This window comes from Coregonus lavaretus, assembly GCF_964263955.1.
Source record: "Coregonus lavaretus genome assembly, contig: HAP1_SCAFFOLD_759, whole genome shotgun sequence".
NCBI lineage: Eukaryota > Metazoa > Chordata > Actinopteri > Salmoniformes > Salmonidae > Coregonus > Coregonus lavaretus.
This window is the reverse complement of record NW_028166726.1, coordinates 199680-221032: the sequence shown is the minus strand read 5'-3', so window position 1 is coordinate 221032 and position 21353 is coordinate 199680. Positions and strand designations below refer to the sequence as shown.

Genomic DNA, 21353 nt, shown 5'->3' with positions numbered 1-21353 from the left:
CATTGGAAACGCTTATCTTTCTCAATCTTTTTTAATACAAAACATAGAAAAGTGCCATTTTGGGGTGGTGCTGAAGATGATGAATATGAAGTTGAACAATTTTGCAATTTCCCTTTAAGAAAACTTTTCATAAAAACCACAAGAAAAAACTTCAGTAACGTTCAGTTCTCAGCATCAACAAAACTCTCTCTATCCTCTAAGCGTGTTCAGGTGTGTTGGCCACGCCCACTAAAGTGAACAGCTTCGCATGCGTAAAAAAAACATGGCCATCCTGGAGGCGCAGTGGACTAATTCTATGGATAGAGAACCGAAGATTATAGGTTGAAATCTCACCGACGCCGTGCCACAATAAAAAAGAAATGTATTTGCATGATTAATGCCTAAGGAAATGAATTTCTATTTGTGCTTGTCGTTCAAAATAGTTAACCCAAAATAAGCTAGCAGTGTTGTTAAAAGTTTATTGAAACATTCAGTGAACGTTTTAAGGAAGTTATTCAAAAACCTCCAAATAACCTATAATTTCCCTTTCAGATCGTTAATAAAACCTCAGAGGAAAACTTTAAAGGAAACCTAAAAAGAAATGTTCCCAGAACAGGCTACATTTTCACTTCTATTCTCAGAACATTTATAAGACTTTCAGTTTTACCGGTCAGGAAACATATCGCTTCGTTCCCACAACCAATGTGAAACCAAAAACATACGTTCCCACAACTTCCAAGGAACCAGATCTGCTAACTGGGATTATTTTATGACTACCACATGACCAAAAGACTTCAGTCATACCTGTACTCTGTTAGCAGCCATACAGGCTAACTTTACCAGCCTGTTTGACTATTGGACTTCAGTCTAACTACCTCAGGCTAATTCTCTCAGTCAATGGACAGCAGACTACCTACATTAAGGACTGTAGGTTAACTACATTATCTCTAAATTTAAGGACTTTGGGCCAACTTCAATCTTAGGGCTGCAAGGCAAGTTAACAATGTTATCACAGAGGACAAACAAAATTATCTCGATAATGAGACTAACAACATTATCACAGCCACAGGACTGACTACATTATTCTAATAATGAGACTAACAACATTACCATAGCCATTTTTTGTAATGCAGTTAAAAATAAAAAATCTAATACACCGCTCGCTATTTCTCTCTCACTTTTTTCACGTTTGTTAAATCTGGCAGCTGCAAGAGGAACTTCGTCATGGAAACATGACAACATGTCACTTCTTTTCAAGATTAAAAAAAAAACTTTCTTCTTTGGTTTTGAAAAATGTATGGGTAGACTTTTTTTTGCATGTTGTCTTTAACCTGTTTTCTTTATAGAGACCCTGAATGATGGTTGTTATGTTGTTTATTGTATTATTTATTTGTGTTATTGTGCAAATGTTACTTTTTGAAAAATATGTTCAATGGCAATTGTACAATCAAAGTAATTTTCAAAAGTATTAATTCCTACAGCTAAATGTATGCATTGCCAGCTACATTGATAATCACATTTTGTGATAGTTATCTTGTCGATTGTGATGTGAGACTATGTACCTTTTCATTTGTTTAAGTTAATGGTAATTCATCCCTTAAAGGAATAGTGTGAGATTCTAGTTAGCATGCTAACTGTTCTGGTTAGCAATGGCTCACGACAATAACCTCAACCTCCTTCAAACTGCACACAAAGACATAAAAATGGTGTCCACGAGTTCATCTGACTCTGGGTAAGTAAAAAAGGGCTTAATTGCCAGAATCTTGCACTATCCCTTTAAGAACCATAGACGTTAATATTTACATTTTAGTCATTTAGCAGACGCTCTTATCCAGAGCGACTTACAGTTAGTGAGTGCATACATTTTTTTTTTTTTTTCATGGCCCCCCGTGGGAATCGAACCCACAACCCTGGCGTTGCAAGCGCCATGCTCTATTAACTGAGCTACATGGGACAATACCATTGTTTCAAGAATGCATATTTGAAGAAAAACCCATTTTATTAGATGATTACACTTGCCTTCATTTTAATACATCTGATCCGAATATCTGAAATGATCAATTCAACACACTCCTCCACACCTGTATCGCTTTAGGGTTAGCCTCAGCTCTCACGCAACCCCACTTACACCCTCACTTAAACTCACAAACACCAGGCACCAATTACATGTTGAGTAGGAATATAGAGACGTGTTTAGAAGTTACTGCTTGAAGTTCCTACACTTGAAGGGTCGTACAAAAAAAAAAACACAGGAATCCAGATACAAATGCTTAGTTTCATTAGAACGGAAAACACGGAATGAAATTAAAATAAAAAAACATGACATCACAAAGCATAATGTATTCAAAATATCAATCAAATCTTTACATATTCCGAAAAAATAATAATAAAGTGATTCGCAACGAAAACATTTTATTTTTGCTTTTTATCCCAAAGTGTCATGTTTTTCACTGTCCCTTTAGGTTGATGTTGTTCAGCTAAAAACAATGGATTCATGAGGACATTGGCACTCTTGGCGAAAAGCTGGCTAGCTTGTGATTTACCGTAGCAGCCAATAGCAAGCCGGACGATTTAAGATCACTGTACTATGTGTTGTGATAAAATGGTTACGTATGGAAATATTCCCTCAATTTAATCAAATAGTAACATAAAAACGAGTGGATCAACACAAACAAAATATTTGATTGAGCTTGATTTAATCTCAAAAGCCAGATTGTCTATCTATCACAGAGTTCGTCATCATCCTTTTCCAGGACCCGCGTTCAGTGTCTTAGATCCCAAGATGGCCGTCACAGCTCAGCGGTACTGCCCCCCCAAAAAGATCAGTGATACTGACCCAAAATGGCCGTCACAGCTCAGTGAAACTGACCCAAGATGGCGGCCACTCACAGGTCTGTGGTGCTGAGTGAAGGGCTGGCGAAGGAGAAACTAGGGCTGTCGTTGTCTTTCTTCCTGCCGCGCTGGGCCAAGGCTTCACCTAGAGGCTCGCTGTAGGCGTTATCTGCTCCCCACTCCTCATCCTCCTCCTGGATCATCTACACAGGGGAGGAGACAGGCATGACCATCCAGAATAATGGTAATAACATAGTAATAATAATAATAATAATAACTATAACGTTACCATCATGGGCATTGTATCCTTGTCAGACATGACCATGTCCATGTTGTAGTCCAAGGAATTGAGGCTTGAATTTAAAAAGAAATGCACTAAATTAGAGTCATATACAAGGGAGGCCATGACGACGACATCTTCATTAATGTTAACAGTAATAACTCAATACTGTCCAATGGAGGACAACGATCAAAGAACATTACCAGTATAGACATGTTGTAACACTGTCTTGGTTGCGTGATAGGAAAGTGCTGGATTTAATGGTGATGCGTAAATACACGTGGATATGTCTGTGTCTCAGATGACACCCACATCTACACATGGCTCTGTAGTGTAGTGTAGTGTAGTGTAGAGTAGTGTAGTGTAGTGTAGAGTAGTGTAGAGTAGGGTAGAGTAGTGTAGGGTAGGGTAGGGTAAAGTAGTGTAGTGTAGTGTAGTGTAGTGTAGAGTAGTGTAGTGTAGTGTAGGGTAGGGTAGTGTAGAGTAGTGTAGTGTAGTGTAGAGTAGTGTAGAGTAGTGTAGGGTAGGGTAGAGTAGTGTAGAGTAGTGTAGTGTAGGGTAGGGTAGGGTAGGGTAGGGTAGAGTAGTGTAGAGTAGTGTAGAGTAGTGTAGAGTAGTGTAGTGTAGTGTAGAGTAGTGTAGTGTAGTGTAGTGTAGTGTAGTGTAGTGTAGAGTAGTGTAGTGTAGAGTAGTGTAGTGTAGTGTAGTGTAGAGTACAGTAGAGTAGAGTAGAGTAGTGTAGTGTAGTGTAGTGTAGTGTAGTGTAGAGTAGAGTAGAGTAGAGTAGAGTAGAGTAGAGTAGTGTAGTGTAGTGTAGTGTAGTGTAGAGTAGAGTAGAGTAGTGTAGTGTAGAGTAGTGTAGTGTAGTGTAGAGTAGTGTAGTGTAGAGTAGTGTAGAGTAGAGTAGAGTAGAGTAGAGTAGAGTAGAGTAGAGTAGTGTAGTGTAGTGTAGTGTAGTGTAGTGTAGGGTAGTGTAGTGTAGAGTAGTGTAGTGTAGAGTAGTGTAGTGTAGTGTAGTGTAGAGTAGTGTAGTGTAGTGTAGTGTAGAGTAGAGTAGAGTAGTGTAGTGTAGAGTAGTGTAGTGTAGAGTAGAGTAGAGTAGAGTAGTGTAGTGTAGTGTAGTGTAGTGTAGTGTAGTGTAGAGTAGTGTAGTGTAGTGTAGAGTAGAGTAGTGTAGTGTAGTGTAGAGTAGTGTAGTGTAGAGTAGTGTAGAGTAGTGTAGTGTAGTGTAGTGTAGAGTAGTGTAGTGTAGAGTAGAGTATTGTAGTGTAGAGTAGTGTAGTGTAGTGTAGTGTAGTGTAGTGGAGTGTAGTGTAGTGTAGTGTAGAGTAGTGTAGGGTAGGGTAGTGTAGTGTAGTGTAGAGTAGTGTAGTGTAGTGTAGTGTAGTGTAGAGTAGTGTAGTGTAGTGTAGAGTAGTGTAGTGTAGTGTAGAGTAGTGTAGTGTAGAGTAGTGTAGTGTAGTGTAGAGTAGTGTAGTGTAGAGTAGAGTATTGTAGTGTAGAGTAGAGTAGAGTAGTGTAGTGTAGTGTAGTGTAGTGTAGTGTAGTGTAGAGTAGTGTAGTGTAGTGTAGAGTAGTGTAGAGTAGTGTAGAGTAGTGTAGAGGAGAGTAGTGTAGAGTAGTGTAGTGTAGTGTAGTGTAGAGTAGTGTAGTGTAGAGTAGTGTAGAGTAGTGTAGGGTAGTGTAGTGTAGAGTAGTGTAGTGTAGTGTAGTGTAGAGTAGTGTAGTGTAGTGTAGTGTAGAGTAGTGTAGTGTAGAGTAGAGTAGAGTAGAGTAGTGTAGTGTAGTGTAGTGTAGAGTAGTGTAGTGTAGTGTAGTGTAGAGTAGTGTAGTGTAGAGTAGTGTAGAGTAGTGTAGTGTAGAGTAGTGTAGTGTAGAGTAGTGTAGTGTAGAGTAGTGTAGAGTAGTGTAGTGTAGAGTAGTGTAGAGTAGTGTAGGGTAGTGTAGTGTAGTGTAGAGTAGAGTAGTGTAGAGTAGTGTAGAGTAGTGTAGTGTAGTGTAGAGTAGTGTAGAGTAGTGTAGTGTAGAGTAGTGTAGTGTAGTGTAGTGTAGAGTAGTGTAGAGTAGAGTAGTGTAGTGTAGAGTAGTGTAGAGTAGAGTAGTGTAGTGTAGTGTAGAGTAGTGTAGAGTAGTGTAGTGTAGAGTAGTGTAGAGTAGTGTAGTGTAGTGTAGGGTAGTGTAGTGTAGGGTAGTGTAGAGTAGTGTAGTGTAGAGTAGAGTAGTGTAGTGTAGTGTAGTGTAGAGTAGTGTAGAGTAGTGTAGTGTAGTGTAGAGTAGTGTAGAGTAGTGTAGTGTAGTGTAGAGTAGTGTAGTGTAGAGTAGTGTAGTGTAGTGTAGAGTAGTGTAGTGTAGAGTAGTGTAGTGTAGTGTAGAGTAGTGTAGTGTAGTGTAGTGTAGAGTAGTGTAGTGTAGTGTAGAGTAGTGTAGTGTAGAGTAGTGTAGTGTAGAGTAGAGTAGTGTAGGGTAGTGTAGTGTAGTGTAGTGTAGAGTAGTGTAGTGTAGTGTAGAGTAGTGTAGTGTAGAGTAGTGTAGAGTAGTGTAGGGTAGTGTAGTGTAGTGTAGAGTAGTGTAGAGTAGTGTAGTGTAGTGTAGTGTAGAGTAGTGTAGTGTAGAGTAGTGTAGAGTAGTGTAGTGTAGTGTAGTGTAGAGTAGTGTAGTGTAGAGTAGTGTAGAGTAGTGTAGGGTAGTGTAGTGTAGTGTAGTGTAGAGTAGTGTAGAGTAGTGTAGTGTAGTGTAGTGTGGAGTAGTGTAGAGTAGAGTAGTGTAGTGTAGAGTAGTGTAGTGTAGAGTAGTGTAGTGTAGTGTAGTGTAGTGTAGTGTAGAGTAGTGTAGTGTAGTGTAGTGTAGAGTAGAGTAGTGTAGAGTAGAGCAGTGTAGAGTAGAGTAGTGTAGTGTAGTGTAGTGTAGAGTAGAGTAGTGTAGTGTAGAGTAGTGTAGTGTAGTGTAGTGTTCACATGGCTCTGTAGTGTAGTGTAGAGTAGTGTAGTGTAGTGTAGAGTAGTGTAGTGTAGTGTAGTGTAGTGTAGAGTAGAGTAGTGTAGTGTAGTGTAGAGTAGTGTAGTGTAGTGTAGAGTAGAGTAGTGTAGTGTAGTGTAGAGTAGAGTAGTGTAGTGTAGAGTAGTGTAGTGTAGTGTAGTGTTCACATGGCTCTGTAGTGTAGTGTAGAGTAGTGTAGTGTAGTGTATTGTAGAGTAGTGTAGTGTAGTGTAGTGTAGTATAGTGTAGAGTAGTGTAGTGTTCACATGGCTCTGTACTGTAGTGTTAAAATCAAATCAAATGTAATGGCCGTGAGCATCACTACTAGACCCATATTACCATCATCATCATGTGGTTTCTACCTGACTCTGTCTGCGTTAGATCCTTCCTCGTCGAAGCCCAGGTCTGTGGCTGTGTCGATGTTCAGGTTGAGCACAGGGTTAGCCCTAAACAAAAACCAAGGGTCAGAGACAACACTGTTAGCCCTAGACACACACCCAGGGTCAGAGACAACACTGTTACCCCTAGACACACACCCAGGGACAACACCGTTACCCCTAGACACACACCCAGGGTCAGAGACAACACTGTTACCCCTAGCCACACACCCAGGGTCAGAGACAACACTGTCCCCGTGCCCAAGAACTCTAAGATAACCTGCCTAAATGACTACCGACCCGTAGCACTGACGTCTGTAGCCATGAAGTGCTTTGAAAGACTGGTCATGGCTCACATCAACAGCATAATCCCAGAAACCCTAGACCCACTCCAATTTGCATACCGCCCCAACAGATCCACAGATGATGCAATCTCTATCGCACTCCACACTGCCCTTTCCCACCTGGACAAGAGGAACACCTACGTGAGAATGCTATTCATTGACTACAGCTCAGCATTCAACACCATAGTGCCCTCTAAGCTCATCACTAAGCTAAGGATCCTGGGACTAAACACCTCCCTCTGCAACTGGATCCTGGACTTCCTGACGGGCCGCCCCCAGGTGGTAAGGGTAGGTAACAACACATCTGCCACACTGATCCTCAACACGGGGGCCCCTCAGGGGTGCGTGCTCAGTCCCCTCCTGTACTCTCTGTTCACCCATGACTGCATGGCCAGGCACGACTCCAACACCATCATTAAGTTTGCCGACGACACAACAGTGGTAGGCCTGATCACCGACAACGATGAGACAGCCTATAGGGAGGAGGTCAGAGATCTGGCCGTGTGGTGCCAGGACAACAACCTCTCCCTCAACGTGACCAAGACAAAGGAGATGATTGTGGACTACAGGAAAAAAAAGAGGACTGAGCACGCCCCCATTCTCATCGACGGGGCTGTAGTGGAACAGGTTGAGAGCTTCAAGTTCCTTGGTGTCCACATCACCAACGAACTATCATGGTCCAAACACACCAAGACAGTCGTGAAGAGGGCACGACAAAGCCTATTCCCCCTCAGGAGACTAAAAAGATTTGGCATGGGTCCTCAGATCCTCAAAAAATTCTACAGCTGCACCATCGAGAGCATCCTGACTGGTTGCATCACCGCCTGGTATGGCAACTGCTTGGCCTCTGACCGCAAGGCACTGCAGAGGGTAGTGCGTACGGCCCAGTACATCACTGGGGCAAAGCTCCCTGCCATCCAGGACCTCTATACCAGGCGGTGTCAGAGGAAGGCCCTCAAAATTGTCAAAGACTCCAGCCACCCTAGTCATAGACTGTTCTCTCTGCTACCGCACGGCAAGCGGTACCGGAGTGCCAAGTCTAGGTCCAAAAGACTTCTCAACAGCTTCTACCCCCAAGCCATAAGACTCCTGAACAGCTAATCATGGCTACCCGGACTATTTGCACTGCCCCCCCACCCCATCCTTTTTACGCTGCTGCTACTCTGTTAAGTATTTATGCATAGTCACTTTAACTCTACCCACATGTACATATTACCTCAACTACCTCAACTAGCCGGTGCCCCCGCACATTGACTCTGCAACGGTACCCCCCTGTATATATAGCCTCCCTACTGTCACTTTATTTTACTGTATATATAGCCTCCCTACTGTCACTTTATTTTTACTTCTGCTCTTATTTTCTCAACACTTTTTTTGTTGTTGTTTTATTCTTACTTTTTTTGTTTAAAATAAATGCACTGTTGGTTAAGGGCTGTAAGTAAGCATTTCACTGTAATGTCTGCACCTGTTGTATTCGGCGCATGTGACCAATAAAATTTGATTTGATTTGATTTGTTAGCCCTAGACACACACCCAGGGTCAGAGACAACACTGTTACCCCTAGACACACACCCAGGGACAACACCGTTACCCCTAGACACACACCCAGGGTCAGAGACAACACTGTTACCCCTAGACACACACCCAGGGTCAGAGACAACACTGTTACCCCTAGACACACACCCAGGGTCAGAGACAACACTGTTACCCCTAGACACACACCCAGGGTCAGAGACAACACTGTTACCCCTAGACACACACCCAGGGTCAGAGACAACACTGTTACCCCTAGACACACACCCAGGGTCAGAGACAACACTGTTACCCCTAAACACACACCCAGGGTCAGAGGCAACACTGTTACCCCTAGACACACACCCAGGGTCAGAGACAACACTGTTACCCCTAGACACACACCCAGGGTCAGAGGCAACACTGTTACCCCTAGACACACACCCAGGGTCAGAGACAACACTGTTACCCCTAGACACACACCCAGGGTCAGAGACAACACTGTTACTCCTAGACACACACCCAGGGTCAGAGACAACACTGTTACCCCTAGACACACACCCAGGGTCAGAGGCAACACTGTTACCCCTAGACACACACCCAGGGTCAGAGACAACACTGTTACCCCTAGACACACACCCAGGGTCAGAGACAACACTGTTACCCCTAGACACACACCCAGGGTCAGAGACAACACTGTTACCCCTAGACACACACCCAGGGTCAGAGGCAACACTGTTACCCCTAGACACACACCCAGGGTCAGAGACAACACTGTGAGGCTACCCTACTTCCCTAATACATTGGCAATTCTAACATGTGAAATGACTTGATAACCTGGTTTTCAATACATTTGAAATGTGCTATGTACTAAAAACTAAACATGCACTAAAAATGCACTCCCAACTAGCTTTTCAGGTTTTTGTGAAAGCAAAGACAGGGTGGAATGCATTTTTTTACATGTTAAATTACATTTGTGTTACAATTAAAATACAGTGCCTTCAGAAAGTATTCAGACCCCTTGACCTTTTCCAAATTTTGTTACGTTACAGCCTTATTCTAAAATGGATTAAATTGTTTTTTCCCCATTATCAATCTACATACAATACCCCATAATGACAAAGCAAAAACAGATTTCTATCAATTTCACCAAATTTATAAAAAAATGAAAAACGGAAATATTACATTTACATAAGTATTCAGACCGTTTACTCAGTACGTTGTTGAAGCACCTTTGGCAGCGATTACAGCTTTGAGTCTTCTTGGCACACCTGTATTTGGGGAGTTTCTCCCATTCTTCTCTGCAGATCCTCTCAAGCTCTGTGAAGTTGGATGGGGAGCGTCGCTGCACAGCTATTTTCAGGTCTCTCCAGAGATGTTCGATCGGATTCAAGTCCGGGCTCTGGCTGGGCCACTCAAGGACATTCAGAGACTTGTCCCGATGCCACTCCTGCGTTGTCTTGGCTGTGTGCTTACGGTCGTTGTCCTGTTGGAAGGTGAACCTTCGCCCCAGTCTGAGGTCCTGAGCACTCTGGAGCAGGTTTTCATCAAGGATCTCTCTGTACTTTGCTCCGTTCATCTTTCCCCCGATCCTGACTAGTCTCCCAGTCCCTGCCGCTGAAAAACATCCCCACAGCATGATGCTGCCACCACCATGCTTCACCGTAGGGATGGTGCCAGGTTTCCTCCAGACGTGACGATTGGCATTCAGGCCAAATCTTGGTTTCATCAGACCAGAGAATCTTGTTTCTCATGGTCTGAGTCCTTTAGATGCCTTTTGGCAAAATCCAAGTGGGCTGTCATGTGCCTTTTACTGAGGAGTGGCTTCCGTCTGGCCACTCTACCACAAAGGCCTGATTGGTGGAGTGCTGCAGAGATGGTTATCTTTCTGGAATGTTCTCCGATCTCCACAGAGGAACTCTGGAGCTCTGTCAGAGTGACCATTGGGTTCTTGGTCACCTCCCTGACCAAGGCCCTTCTCCCCCGATTGCTCAGTTTGGCCGGGCGGCCAGCTCTAGGAATAGTCTTGGTGGTTCCAAACTTCTTCCATTTAATAATGATGGAGGCCACTTTGTTCTTGGGGACCTTCAATGATGCACAATTTTGTTTTTGGTACCCTTCCCCAGATCTGTGCCTCGACACAATCCTGTCTCTGAGCTCTACGGATAATTCCTTCGACCTCATGGCTTGGTTTTTGCTCTGACATGCACTGTCATCTGTGGGACCTTATATAGACAGGTGTGTGCCTTTCCAAATCATGTCCAATCAATTGAATTTACCACAGGTGGACTCCAATCAAGTTGTAGAAACATCTCAAGGATGATTAATGGAAACAGGACGAACCTGAGCTCAATTTCGAGTCTCAAAGCCAAAGGTTCTGTAACTAAGGTATTTCATTTGTTATTTTTAATACATTTAAAAAACTGTTTTTGCTTTGTCATTATGGGGTATTGTGTGCAGATCGATGAGGAAAATGTTTTATTTAGGTGCTTCAACAACGTACTGAGTAAAGGGTCTGAATACTTATGTAAATGTGATATTTCAGTTTTGCAAACATTTCTAAAAACCTGTTTTTGCTTTGTGATTATGGGGTATTGTGTATAGATTGATGAGGGGGGAAAAAACTATTTTATCAATTTTAGAATAAGGCTGTAACGTAACAAAATGTGGGAAAAAGTCAAGGGGTCTGTTTACTTTCCGACTGCATTGTGTGCTATTGTGTAATTATTGGATGCACCCTATGGGTCTCGGGTCAAAACTAGTGCACTATGTAAGGAATAGGGTGCCATTTGGGATGCAGTCTATGTGTGGAGGACAGGACTCACCCCTCCATGGTGTACTTGTTGGTTCCAGGCACGACAGGCCCACTCTTCTGATCTCCACCAGTCACCACCTTGGCTGCTGAGTTCATGGCTTTAGCTGCCTTCAGCTTCGTTCTGTAGCTGTAAAATGTTACCATCCATTGGTTAGTTACCCATGCTTACTAACCCATACTAGTTACCCATACTAACTAACCCATACTAGTTACCCATACTAACTAACCTATACTAGTTACCCATACTAACTAACCTATATTAGTTACCCATACTAACTAACCCACACTAACTAACCCATAATAGTTACCCATACTAACTAACCGGTAGCCTTCCACAAGCTTCCCAAAATAAGTTGGTTACATTTTGGCCCATTCCTCCTGACAGAGCTTGTGTAACTGAGTCAGGTTTGTAGGCCTCCTTGCTCGCACACGCTTTTTCAGTTCTGCCCACACATTTTCTATAGGATTGAGGTCAGGGCTTTGTGATGGCCACTCCAATACCTTGACTTTGTTGTCCTTAAGCCATTTTGCCACAACGTTGGAAGTATGCTTTGGGTCATTGTCCATTTGGAAGACCCATTTGCGACCAAACTTTAACTTCCTGACTGATGTCTTGAGATGTTGCTTCAATATATCCACCTAATTTTCCTTCCTCATGATGCCATCTATTTTGTGAAGTGCACCAGTCCCTCCTGCAGCAAAGCACCCCCACAGCATGATGCTGCCACCCCCGTGCTTCACGGTTGAAATGGTGTTCTTCGGCTTGCAAGCGACCCCTTTTTCCTCCAAACATAACAATGGTCATTATGGCCAAACAGTTATATTTTTGTTTCATCAGACCAGAGGGAATTTCTCAAAAAAGTACGATCTTTGCCCCCATGTGCAGTTGCAAACCGTAGTCTGGCTTTTTTATGGCGGTTTTGGAGCAGTGGCTTCTTCCTTGCTGAGCGGCCATTCAGGTTATGTCGATATAGGACTCGTTTTACTGTGGATATAGATATTTTTGTACCTGTTTCCTCCAGCATCTTCACAAGGTCCTTTGCTGTTGTTCTGGGATTGATTTGCACTTTTCGCACCAAAGTACGTTCATCTCTAGGAGACAGAACGCGTCTCCTTCCTGAGCGGTGTGACGGCTGCGTGGTCCCATGGTGTTTATACTTGCGTACTATTGTTTGTACAGATGAACGTGGTACCTTCAGGCGTTTGGTAATTGCGCCCAAGGATGAACCACACTTGTGGAGGTCTGCAATTGTTTTTCTGAGGTCTTGGCTGATTTCTTTTGATTTTCCCATGATGTCAAGCAAAAAGGCACTTAGTTTGAAGGTAGGCCTTGAAATATATCCACAGGTACACCTCCAATTGACTCAAATGATGTCAATTAGCCTATCAGAAGCTTCTAAAGCCATTACATCATTTTCTGGAATTTTCCAAGCTGTTTAAAGGCACAGTCAACTTAGTGTATGTAAACTTCTGACCCACTGGAATTGTGATACAGTGAATTATAAGTGAAATAATCTGTCTGTAAACAATTGTTGGAAAAATGACTTGTGTCATGTACAAAGTAGATGTCCTAACCGACTTGCCAAAACTTTAGTTTGGTTGAAAAACAAGTGGTTGAAAAACAAGTTTTAATGACTCCAACCTAAGTGTATGTAAACTTCCGACTTCAACTGTATCTGTATTCCCAGTCATGTAAAATCCATTGATGATTGCCTAATGAATTTATTTCAATTGACTGATTTCCTTATGAGAACTTTAACGCAGTAAAATCTTTGAAATTGTTGCACGTTGCATTTATATTTTTGTTCTGTGTATATAATAATATATGCAATCTAGCAGACACTATTATCCAAAGCAGTCATGCGTGCATACATTTTTTACATATGGGTGGTCCTGGGAATTGAACCTAATATCCTGGCATTGCAAGAGCCGGGCTCTACCAACTGAGCTACAGAGGACCACATGAAGCACAATGCCTTGAGCTGCTTTTGATAGTGTTCTGAAGAAGATTGATCATAAATTGTAATCGCTCCGAATTTCTTAAGAACTTCTCAGATTTCTTCTTCGGACCATAATGGAGAGGATGAGGGGATGGCCGTTTTACGGGCTTTTAACCAATCGTGCTGCTCTGTGTGTTTTTTTTTTTGTTTGTAACTTTTTTTGTACATAATGTTTTCTGCCACCGTCTCTTATGACCGAAAAGAGCTTCTGGACATCAGAACAGCGATTACTCACCTCAGACTGGACAAATATGTTTTATTTAACGAATTGGAGGTGAAAGATTTACAGCTCCTACCGGACCGGGCCCAAATCCCTGTCATTCGCATGAAGTGGAGACGCAGATACAGGTGGAGCAGATCCGGGTGCTTGGTGAGAATTCGTCAGTGAGTGGATAATCCGCCTTTAACATCCGTCCTACTGGCGAACGTACAATCACCGGAGAATAAACTGGATGAGCTCCTTTCGAGACTATCCTACCAACGGGACATTAAAAACTGTAATATATTATGTTTCACCGAGTCGTGGCTGAACGAGGACATGGATAATATACAGTTGGCTGGGTTTTCCGTGCATCGGCAGGACAGAACAGCTACCTCCGGTAAGACGAGGGGTGGTGGTCTGTGTCTATTTGTCAAGAACAGCTGGTGCGCAATCTCTAATATTAAGGAAGTCTCTAGGTTTTGCTCGCCTGAGGTAGAGTACCTCATGATAAGCTGTAGACCACACTATTTACCAAGAGAGTTTTCATCTATATTTTACGTAGCTGTCTATTGACCACCACTAACCGATGCTGGCACTAAGACCGCACTCAACGAGCTGTATAAGGCCATAAGCAAACAGGAAACTGCTCATCCAGGTGTGGCCCTCCTAGTGGCCGGGGACTTTAATGAAAACTTACATCCGTTTTACCTAATTTCTACCAGAATGTCACATGCTCAAAATGGCCAGAAACTCTGCCTAGAAGGTCAGCATCCCGGAGTCGCCTCTTCACTGTTGACGTTGAGACTGGTGTTTTGGGGGTACTATTTAATGAAGCTGCCAGTTGAGGACCTGTGAGGCCAGAAACAAACTTTCTTCTGAAACTCGTCAGTCTATTCTTATTCTGAGAAATAAAGGCTATTAGTTTGAGAAACAGGCGCCTCACAGGTCCTCAACTGGCAGCTTCATTAAATAGTACCCCCAAAACACCAGTCTCAACGTCAACAGTGAAGAGGCGACTCCGGGATGCTGACCTTCTAGGCAGAGTTGCAAAGAAAATGCCATATCTCAGACTGCCCATCTTAATCTTTTCTTATTATTGCCCAGTCTGAGATATGGCTTCTTCTTTGCAACTCTGCCTAGAAGGTCAGCATCCCGGAGTCTCCACTTCACTGTTGACCTTGAGACTGGTGTTTTGCGGGTACTATTTAATGAAGCTGCCAGTTGAGGACCTGTGAGGCGCCTGTTTCTCAAACTAGACACTCTAATGTATTTGTCCTCTTGCTCAGTTGTGCACCTGGGCCTCCCACTCCTCTTTCTATTATAGCCTCATTACTACCTGGTACCCCCTGTATATAACCTCATTACTACCTGGTACCCCCTGTATATAGCCTCATTACTACCTGGTACCCCCTGTATATAGCCTCATTACTACCTGGTACCCCCTGTATATAGCCTCATTACTACCTGGTACTTCCTGTATATAGCCTCATTACTACCTGGTACTTCCTGTATATAGCCTCATTACTACCTGGTACCCCCTGTATATAGCCTCATTACTACCTGGTACTTCCTGTATATAGCCTCATTACTACCTGGTACCCCCTGTATATAGCCTCATTACTACCTGGTACTTCCTGTATATAGCCTCATTACTACCTGGTACTTCCTGTATATAGCCTCATTATCGTTATTTTCCTGTGCTACTTTTTATTGTTTCATATTTTTTGACTTACTTAAAATAAAATCTGCACTGTTGGTTAAGTAAGCATTTCACTGTTGTATTCGGCGCATGTGAAAAATAAAATTGTATTTGATTTAGTGAATCGTTAAGTATCAAACATGTCAGAATGCTGATCTAGGATAAGGTCCCCCCAGTCCATATCATTATAATCTAAAGGACTAAACTAATCCTAGATAAGCACTCTTGAGATGTTTGATACATACGTGCCCAGGACTCAGCTTACCTCCTGCGGGTGCAGACGAGAGATGTTGTCATGACAGCCAGGACGATGATGAGGCCCGCCACCAGCCCCAACAGAACGAACAGTACTGGATCCACCTTCTTCTCTGTCACCACAGTCCCCCCCTGCAACACCACACAGAGTTCAGAGTAGGTTACGGTAACTTTCCCCAAATTCCCTGGTTTTCCAGAAATCATTGTAGGAGGATTCCAGAATTCTTGCTTATTGCCTCCTGATTCCGGGAATCTTCCAATAAGGATTTCTGGAAAACCTGGACATTTTAAGGAAAGTTACCAGAATTTTGCAACCCTAGCTCAGGGGAACATTCCTATAGTGGCCCAAAGTCAGATCGTACTGTAAGAGATCTTTACTGCATAGGTGGTCCTCTGTAGCTCAATTGGTAGAGCATGGCGCTTGTAACGCCAGGGTAGTGGGTTCGATCCCCGGGACCACCCATACGTAAAAATGTATGCACACATGACTGTAAGTCGCTTTGGATAAAAGCGTCTGCTAAATGGCATATTATATTATTATTATTTATTACAAATATAGCATAAAAATAGCATAACATAATAAACTACAGACATTTTTTAAAAATGTATTCATGTATAAATTTAACCATTCATGTGGAAGTCCCTATAGCAGGGATCATCAACTAGATTCAGGTGCGGGCCGATTTGTTCTTGAGCAGATGGTCGAGGGGACAAGGAACATAATTACAAATCATTTGTAGACTGCAAATTGACCGCAAGAAGCCCAAACAGATATAATGTTTGACTAAAACATTAATCATTTCAAACCTTTCTTATATTTGTATATGATCACGTGTCTCTATTATGTGTGGAAATACTTGGGAACAGATTTCCCCCAATTAAAAATCACTTGGAGCGGATTTCCTGGTGTTTTAACAATTTATTTAAAATGTCTAACAATGAAAATGCACCCAAAAATGTTTTATGTTGCTCAGAAAACATGGGGGGGGGGGGGGAACCCTGCCCTATAGGAATCCAATTCCCTATGTAGTGCACTACTTTTCACCAGAGCCCTGGTCAAAAATAGTGTACAACATCAGGAATAGGGTGTCATTTTGGACACAGTCCAAGAGGAATATTATTTAGCATGTCCAAGGCATATAGAGTCCCAGAGCCAGGGTGTGACATTAGCATGTCCAAGGCATATAGAGTCCCAGAGCCAGGGTGTGACATTAGCATGTCCATGGCATATAGAGTCCCAGAGCCAGGGTGTGACATTAGCATGTCCATGGCATATAGAGTCCCAGAGCCAGGGTGTGACATTAGCATGTCCAAGGCATATAGAGTCCCAGAGCCAGGGTGTGACATTAGCATGTCCAAGGCATATAGAGTCCCAGAGCCAGGGTGTGACATTAGCATGTCCATGGCATATAGAGTCCCAGAGCCAGGGTGTGACATTAGCATGTCCATGGCATATAGAGTCCCAGAGCCAGGGTGTGACATTAGCATGTCCATGGCATATAGAGTCCCAGAGCCAGGGTGTGACATTAGCATGTCCAAGGCCGGGTTGGAGACAATTCAAATTCAATTCAGTGAGTTCGGGAGACTACTTGAGATTCTAAATCCAATAAATTAAAAGTGACATTTGTTTATTGAAATAGATGTGTATTGTATGTGTATGGTAATGTCCAAGCATGAGGGAATAGTTTAATAATAGTTTCCTATAGTAAACTTACTATATTTTTCAGGCCATATTCAATCTGTAATTTGAACCGTTCATCACTATTGGACAGAATAGTCTCTGCAGAGGCAGAGTCGAGGGCCGTTCCGTTGGCATTCACAAAGTACACCTCCATCACAGTATTGACAGTCTCCCTGCAAAAGAATGAAGGATATTTTTTTCTTTCTTAATTTTCCACATTTTTTAAAATTATGTATTTCTTAACTACTTGAGCAGTGACAAGGATCTACAGATCACACACACACATACACACACACACAGAATGGTGCCGAAGTGAACGGTGCTCCATTCATTTACTGTAGCAATGGGAGCACCACCTGGAGGCCTTCATCAACAGAAAGAAGAAGAAGTATGTTGGTATGTAAGCAGTCAGGGCTGGGGTCAATTACATTTCAATTCCAGTCAATTTTCAGGAAGTACACTGAAATTCCAATTCTAATTCTCTGCAATGCTTTTCAATTAGGAACATTTGGAATTTGAATTTTGGTTTACTTTCGGGAATTGACTGGAATTGAAATGGAATTGACCCCAGCCCCCCCCTGGTAGTCATGTGATATTTTTACCTGGTTTCCAGACTGTCTTTGCCAGCCCTAACCTTTACCACTTCCACTTTCGTCTGTGTTGCCGCTGTGAGAAGCCTGCAAGGAAACATTTACGAAGTTAATTAATTAATTTATTACCCACGCTGTGGTTAGAACACTTGTAAACAGCCATGGCCAACATAATCTCAATCTGAAAGTCTTCCTATAGGAACTTCCACATGAATGGTTAAACGTATAAATGAATAAATATAAATACATGTCTGTAGTTTATTACGTTACTACATTTTTATGCTACGTTTTGTAATATAGTGAATATATGCAGTAAAAGATCTCTTACAGTACGATCTGACTTTGGGCCGCTTTAACTTCTTCCACTGTTCTTGAAAATAAAAGCTCCACTTTTAAGCTCCTGTCAACTGTGAAAATCTGGAAAGGGGAATGTGAAACAAAGTGTTACTCAGACAGACAGACAGACAGGCAGGCAGGCAGACATGGATGAATTACAGTAAGTTTTACACCTACCTCCAGTTTGGTTTCGGAGAAGAGTTTCGGTTCTTCAGTGTTAGTTGCCCCAACTGTCACCAGATACTTTCCTTTTACATCGATATTTAGCACTTCATTGTTCCTACAACGTTGAAAGACATGTTATTTTTCTGTAAGTCATTTTCAATGTGTCTACTGCATCCATTGCAATAGTGTCAATTTAACAGCGTAAAACCTAACAAACAATGTTTACTTTTTGTCGCACAGTGGCTATTAATTATAGTGAAATCAAAAATTAAAATATGACTTGCCGGACAGCATTTATACTCACTGAATATTTCCGACGTATTTATCGTCTTCCTGTGTGGTGACAACTCGTAACACTCTATCCACGTTGGTCGTTTTATTGTTGACGGCGTCCCAGAATTGTACAGTTGTTATCGAAAATGTCATTTGCCTATTTTTCCCGGAATCACGGTCTGTGGCCTATCAAAGGGAAAAAAGGAAGACTGGAATTCATAATAACTCATATCACAGCAAGACGGCAAGTTAAATGTATTAAAACGCTACACTTTATATTAGATTAACATTTTCTTGTTGTTGATTTCTGCACAGCAAGAAGCTGTCCCACTGTGTGTAATGACGTCGTATTGCTAAGTCTACCTTTTAAGCTACATTGTGAGATTCGAAAACAAAGGAAATGTCCGCCCCGCCATTGTTTTGCTATACCTTATCAAATAGAAAATAACTGATGTTGTCCATTTTACACAGTTATACTCACAGTGACACTGGCGATTACTGAGCCTACAGAGGCACTCTCTGACACCACAACTGTAGAGGTGGGGTAAGAACACTGTTAAGTCAATCTGTAGCTATATGGATTAATATCATAAAGTAAATTAATTATCACATATAAAAAATACGATGTTTGGATATTCAGATTTACCATACAACGTGCCGAATGTTTAGAAACATATTTACCATAGAAGGACTCTGTTGTGTCGAAGGCAGGGGCGTTGTCATTGATGTCTTCAATGTTTATCACAATAATCCCTGAAATGAATTTTTTATTGTTAGAATACATTGAAATATGTTAAAGTTACAAACGTAGATATTAACGATAGTAATAGTTACAGAATAGGGTTGCACATTTCTGGTAACTTTCCCAAAATTCCCAGGTTTTCCAGATATCTCAGTTGCAGGATTCATGGAGTTCCTGCTTATTCCCTCCTGTTCCCGGGAATCTTTCAACCTGGGAATTTTACAGCCCTAGACCAAAACAGAAGTATCTGACCAAACCCAGTTGAACCAACCTGGTGTTGCGCTGTTGTTCTCCCCTTTCTGGGTGAACACATCCACCACCTGGGCCTCCAGCTCAACCTGGTCACACATCTCATAGTCGATCACAAAGTCCTTGTTGAGCATGATCTCCCCTGTGGGCTCCAGGTTGAACCAGTCTTCTGAGCAGGGGCCCAGGGAGCCATTACAGCGGCACCTACTGGAGACCAGCTGGTAGACCAGAGATTGAGTACTGTCCAGGTCCACCGCCTCGAACTTTCCCACGCCTTTAGTGATAGTGGTGTTCTCCTTTACGAGCAGCGGGCCGACGGGCTTGAACTGGGGCCTCTCATCATTCACATCCAACACAGTCACCTCCACAGTTACGGTGTCCTTCATCGATCCCAGGTCCATGGCCTCCACTTTCAGACTGAAGGTATTGACGCTGCTTTCGTAGTCTAGCTCGATGTCCGGGTCGACCGTGATGTTACCGATGTAACCGTCGGGTTGGTCGTTGAAGGTTCGGATGATGAATTGTCCGAAGCTTCCGCTGACGATGCTGAAGGAGATGCGGTTGTGGTCGATGGTTTTGTCTAAATCCACTGCCTGGACGGAGCCCACGAATTCAGCTGTTGGAGACAGACAGAAAGAGACGGCCTTAGGTTTTTGAATTCATGATTAGCTAGATGTTTTGATAGATTATTAAACCTTTATTATCAACCAAGCATAGAACAAATTCCTATTCACAATGACGGCATGGCAATTGGTCAGAGGCATGTTTTTTGGGGAGAAAGCTGTTTGAGGCGATGATAAATGTTTTTCTGAGGAGAAGGGGGACTAAACCACATCCTCCCTGGACTTTTAATCAGGGTAATGGCGGCAAAATGTCTGATTTCAACAAAAAGAAACATGCTTACCTTTCTTCCCCTCCTCCACTGAGAATTTGTAAGACGTTTTTCTAAACTTCGGTTTGTTGTCGTTGATGTCCTAGGTTGGAATGTAGAAGGTGAGTGAAGCTTTACAATTTACAAAGCATGTTCATGAGGTTGACAAAGATACAAGGAACGAAATCCTTCCTCTTACTTCCGATCACCTCTAGAAGACACACTTACACATTAAAAACTGCACCAATCAATCTGTCTAAAGGTCTATCCAGTCTAAAAACAGATACAAGGTCTGGGTCCATATGCATAAAGCTTCTCCGATTAAGAATGCTGATCTAGGATCAGTTAGCCTTCTAAATCAAAATCAAATCAAAAAACCTAATCAACTTTTATTGGTCGCACACACATATTTAGCAGATGTTATTGTGGGTGTAGTGAAATGCTTGTGTTCCTAGCTCCAACAGTTCCTAGCTCCTGCAGTAATATCTAACAATTCAAAACAATACAATAAAAATCTAAAAGTACAAGAGCGGAATTAAGAAATATATAATATTAGGAAGAGCAATATCGGACACCGGAGTATAAATGCAGTATATATATATATATATATACAGTTGAAGTCGGAAGTTTACATACACCTTAGCCAAATACATTTAAACTCAGTTTTTCACAATTCCTGACATTTAATCCTAGTAAACATTCCCTGTCTTAGGTCAGTTAGGATCACCACTTTATTTTAAGAATGTGAAATGTCAGAATAATAGTAGAGAGAATGATTTATTTCAGCTTTTATTTCTTTCATCACATTCCCAGTGGGTCAGAAGTTTACATACACTCAATTAGTATTTGGTAGCATTGCCTTTAAATTGTTTAACTTGGGTCAAACGTTTTGTGTAGCCTTCCACAAGCTTCCCACAATAAATTGGGTGAATTTTGGGCCATTCCTCCTGACAGAGCTGGTGTAACTGAGTCAGGTTTGTAGGCCTCCTTGATCGCACACACTTTTTCAGTTCTGCCCACAAATGTTCTATAGGATTGAGGTCAGGGCTTTGTGATGGCCACTCCAATACCTTGACTTTGTTGTCCTTAAGCCATTTTGCCACAACCTTGGAAGTATGCTTGAGGTCATTGTCCATTTTGAAGACCCATTTGCGACCAAGCTTTAACTTCCTGAC

General features: G+C 42.3%; 1 protein-coding gene across 1 annotated transcript in view; it reads right to left on the bottom strand.

Annotated features, from left to right (window-relative positions):
- Positions 1 to 1962: 1962 nt before the first annotated feature.
- LOC311114368 (cadherin-related family member 2-like) overlaps positions 1963 to 21353 on the bottom strand; it is a 32940-nt gene continuing 13549 nt past the window's right edge. Inside the window, exons 17-30 of the mRNA XM_084189626.1 lie at positions 20212 to 20281; positions 19330 to 19923; positions 18998 to 19069; positions 18798 to 18847; positions 18348 to 18502; positions 18056 to 18158; positions 17871 to 17959; positions 17555 to 17629; positions 16987 to 17125; positions 15282 to 15403; positions 11126 to 11242; positions 6430 to 6513; positions 3101 to 3164; positions 1963 to 3014 (exon numbers count right to left, since the gene is read on the bottom strand). Of these exons, the coding sequence (XP_084045752.1) occupies positions 2865 to 3014; positions 3101 to 3164; positions 6430 to 6513; positions 11126 to 11242; positions 15282 to 15403; positions 16987 to 17125; positions 17555 to 17629; positions 17871 to 17959; positions 18056 to 18158; positions 18348 to 18502; positions 18798 to 18847; positions 18998 to 19069; positions 19330 to 19923; positions 20212 to 20281 (1884 nt within the window). The 3' untranslated portion in view covers positions 1963 to 2864. The remainder of the gene's footprint in view (positions 3015 to 3100; positions 3165 to 6429; positions 6514 to 11125; positions 11243 to 15281; positions 15404 to 16986; positions 17126 to 17554; positions 17630 to 17870; positions 17960 to 18055; positions 18159 to 18347; positions 18503 to 18797; positions 18848 to 18997; positions 19070 to 19329; positions 19924 to 20211; positions 20282 to 21353) is intronic.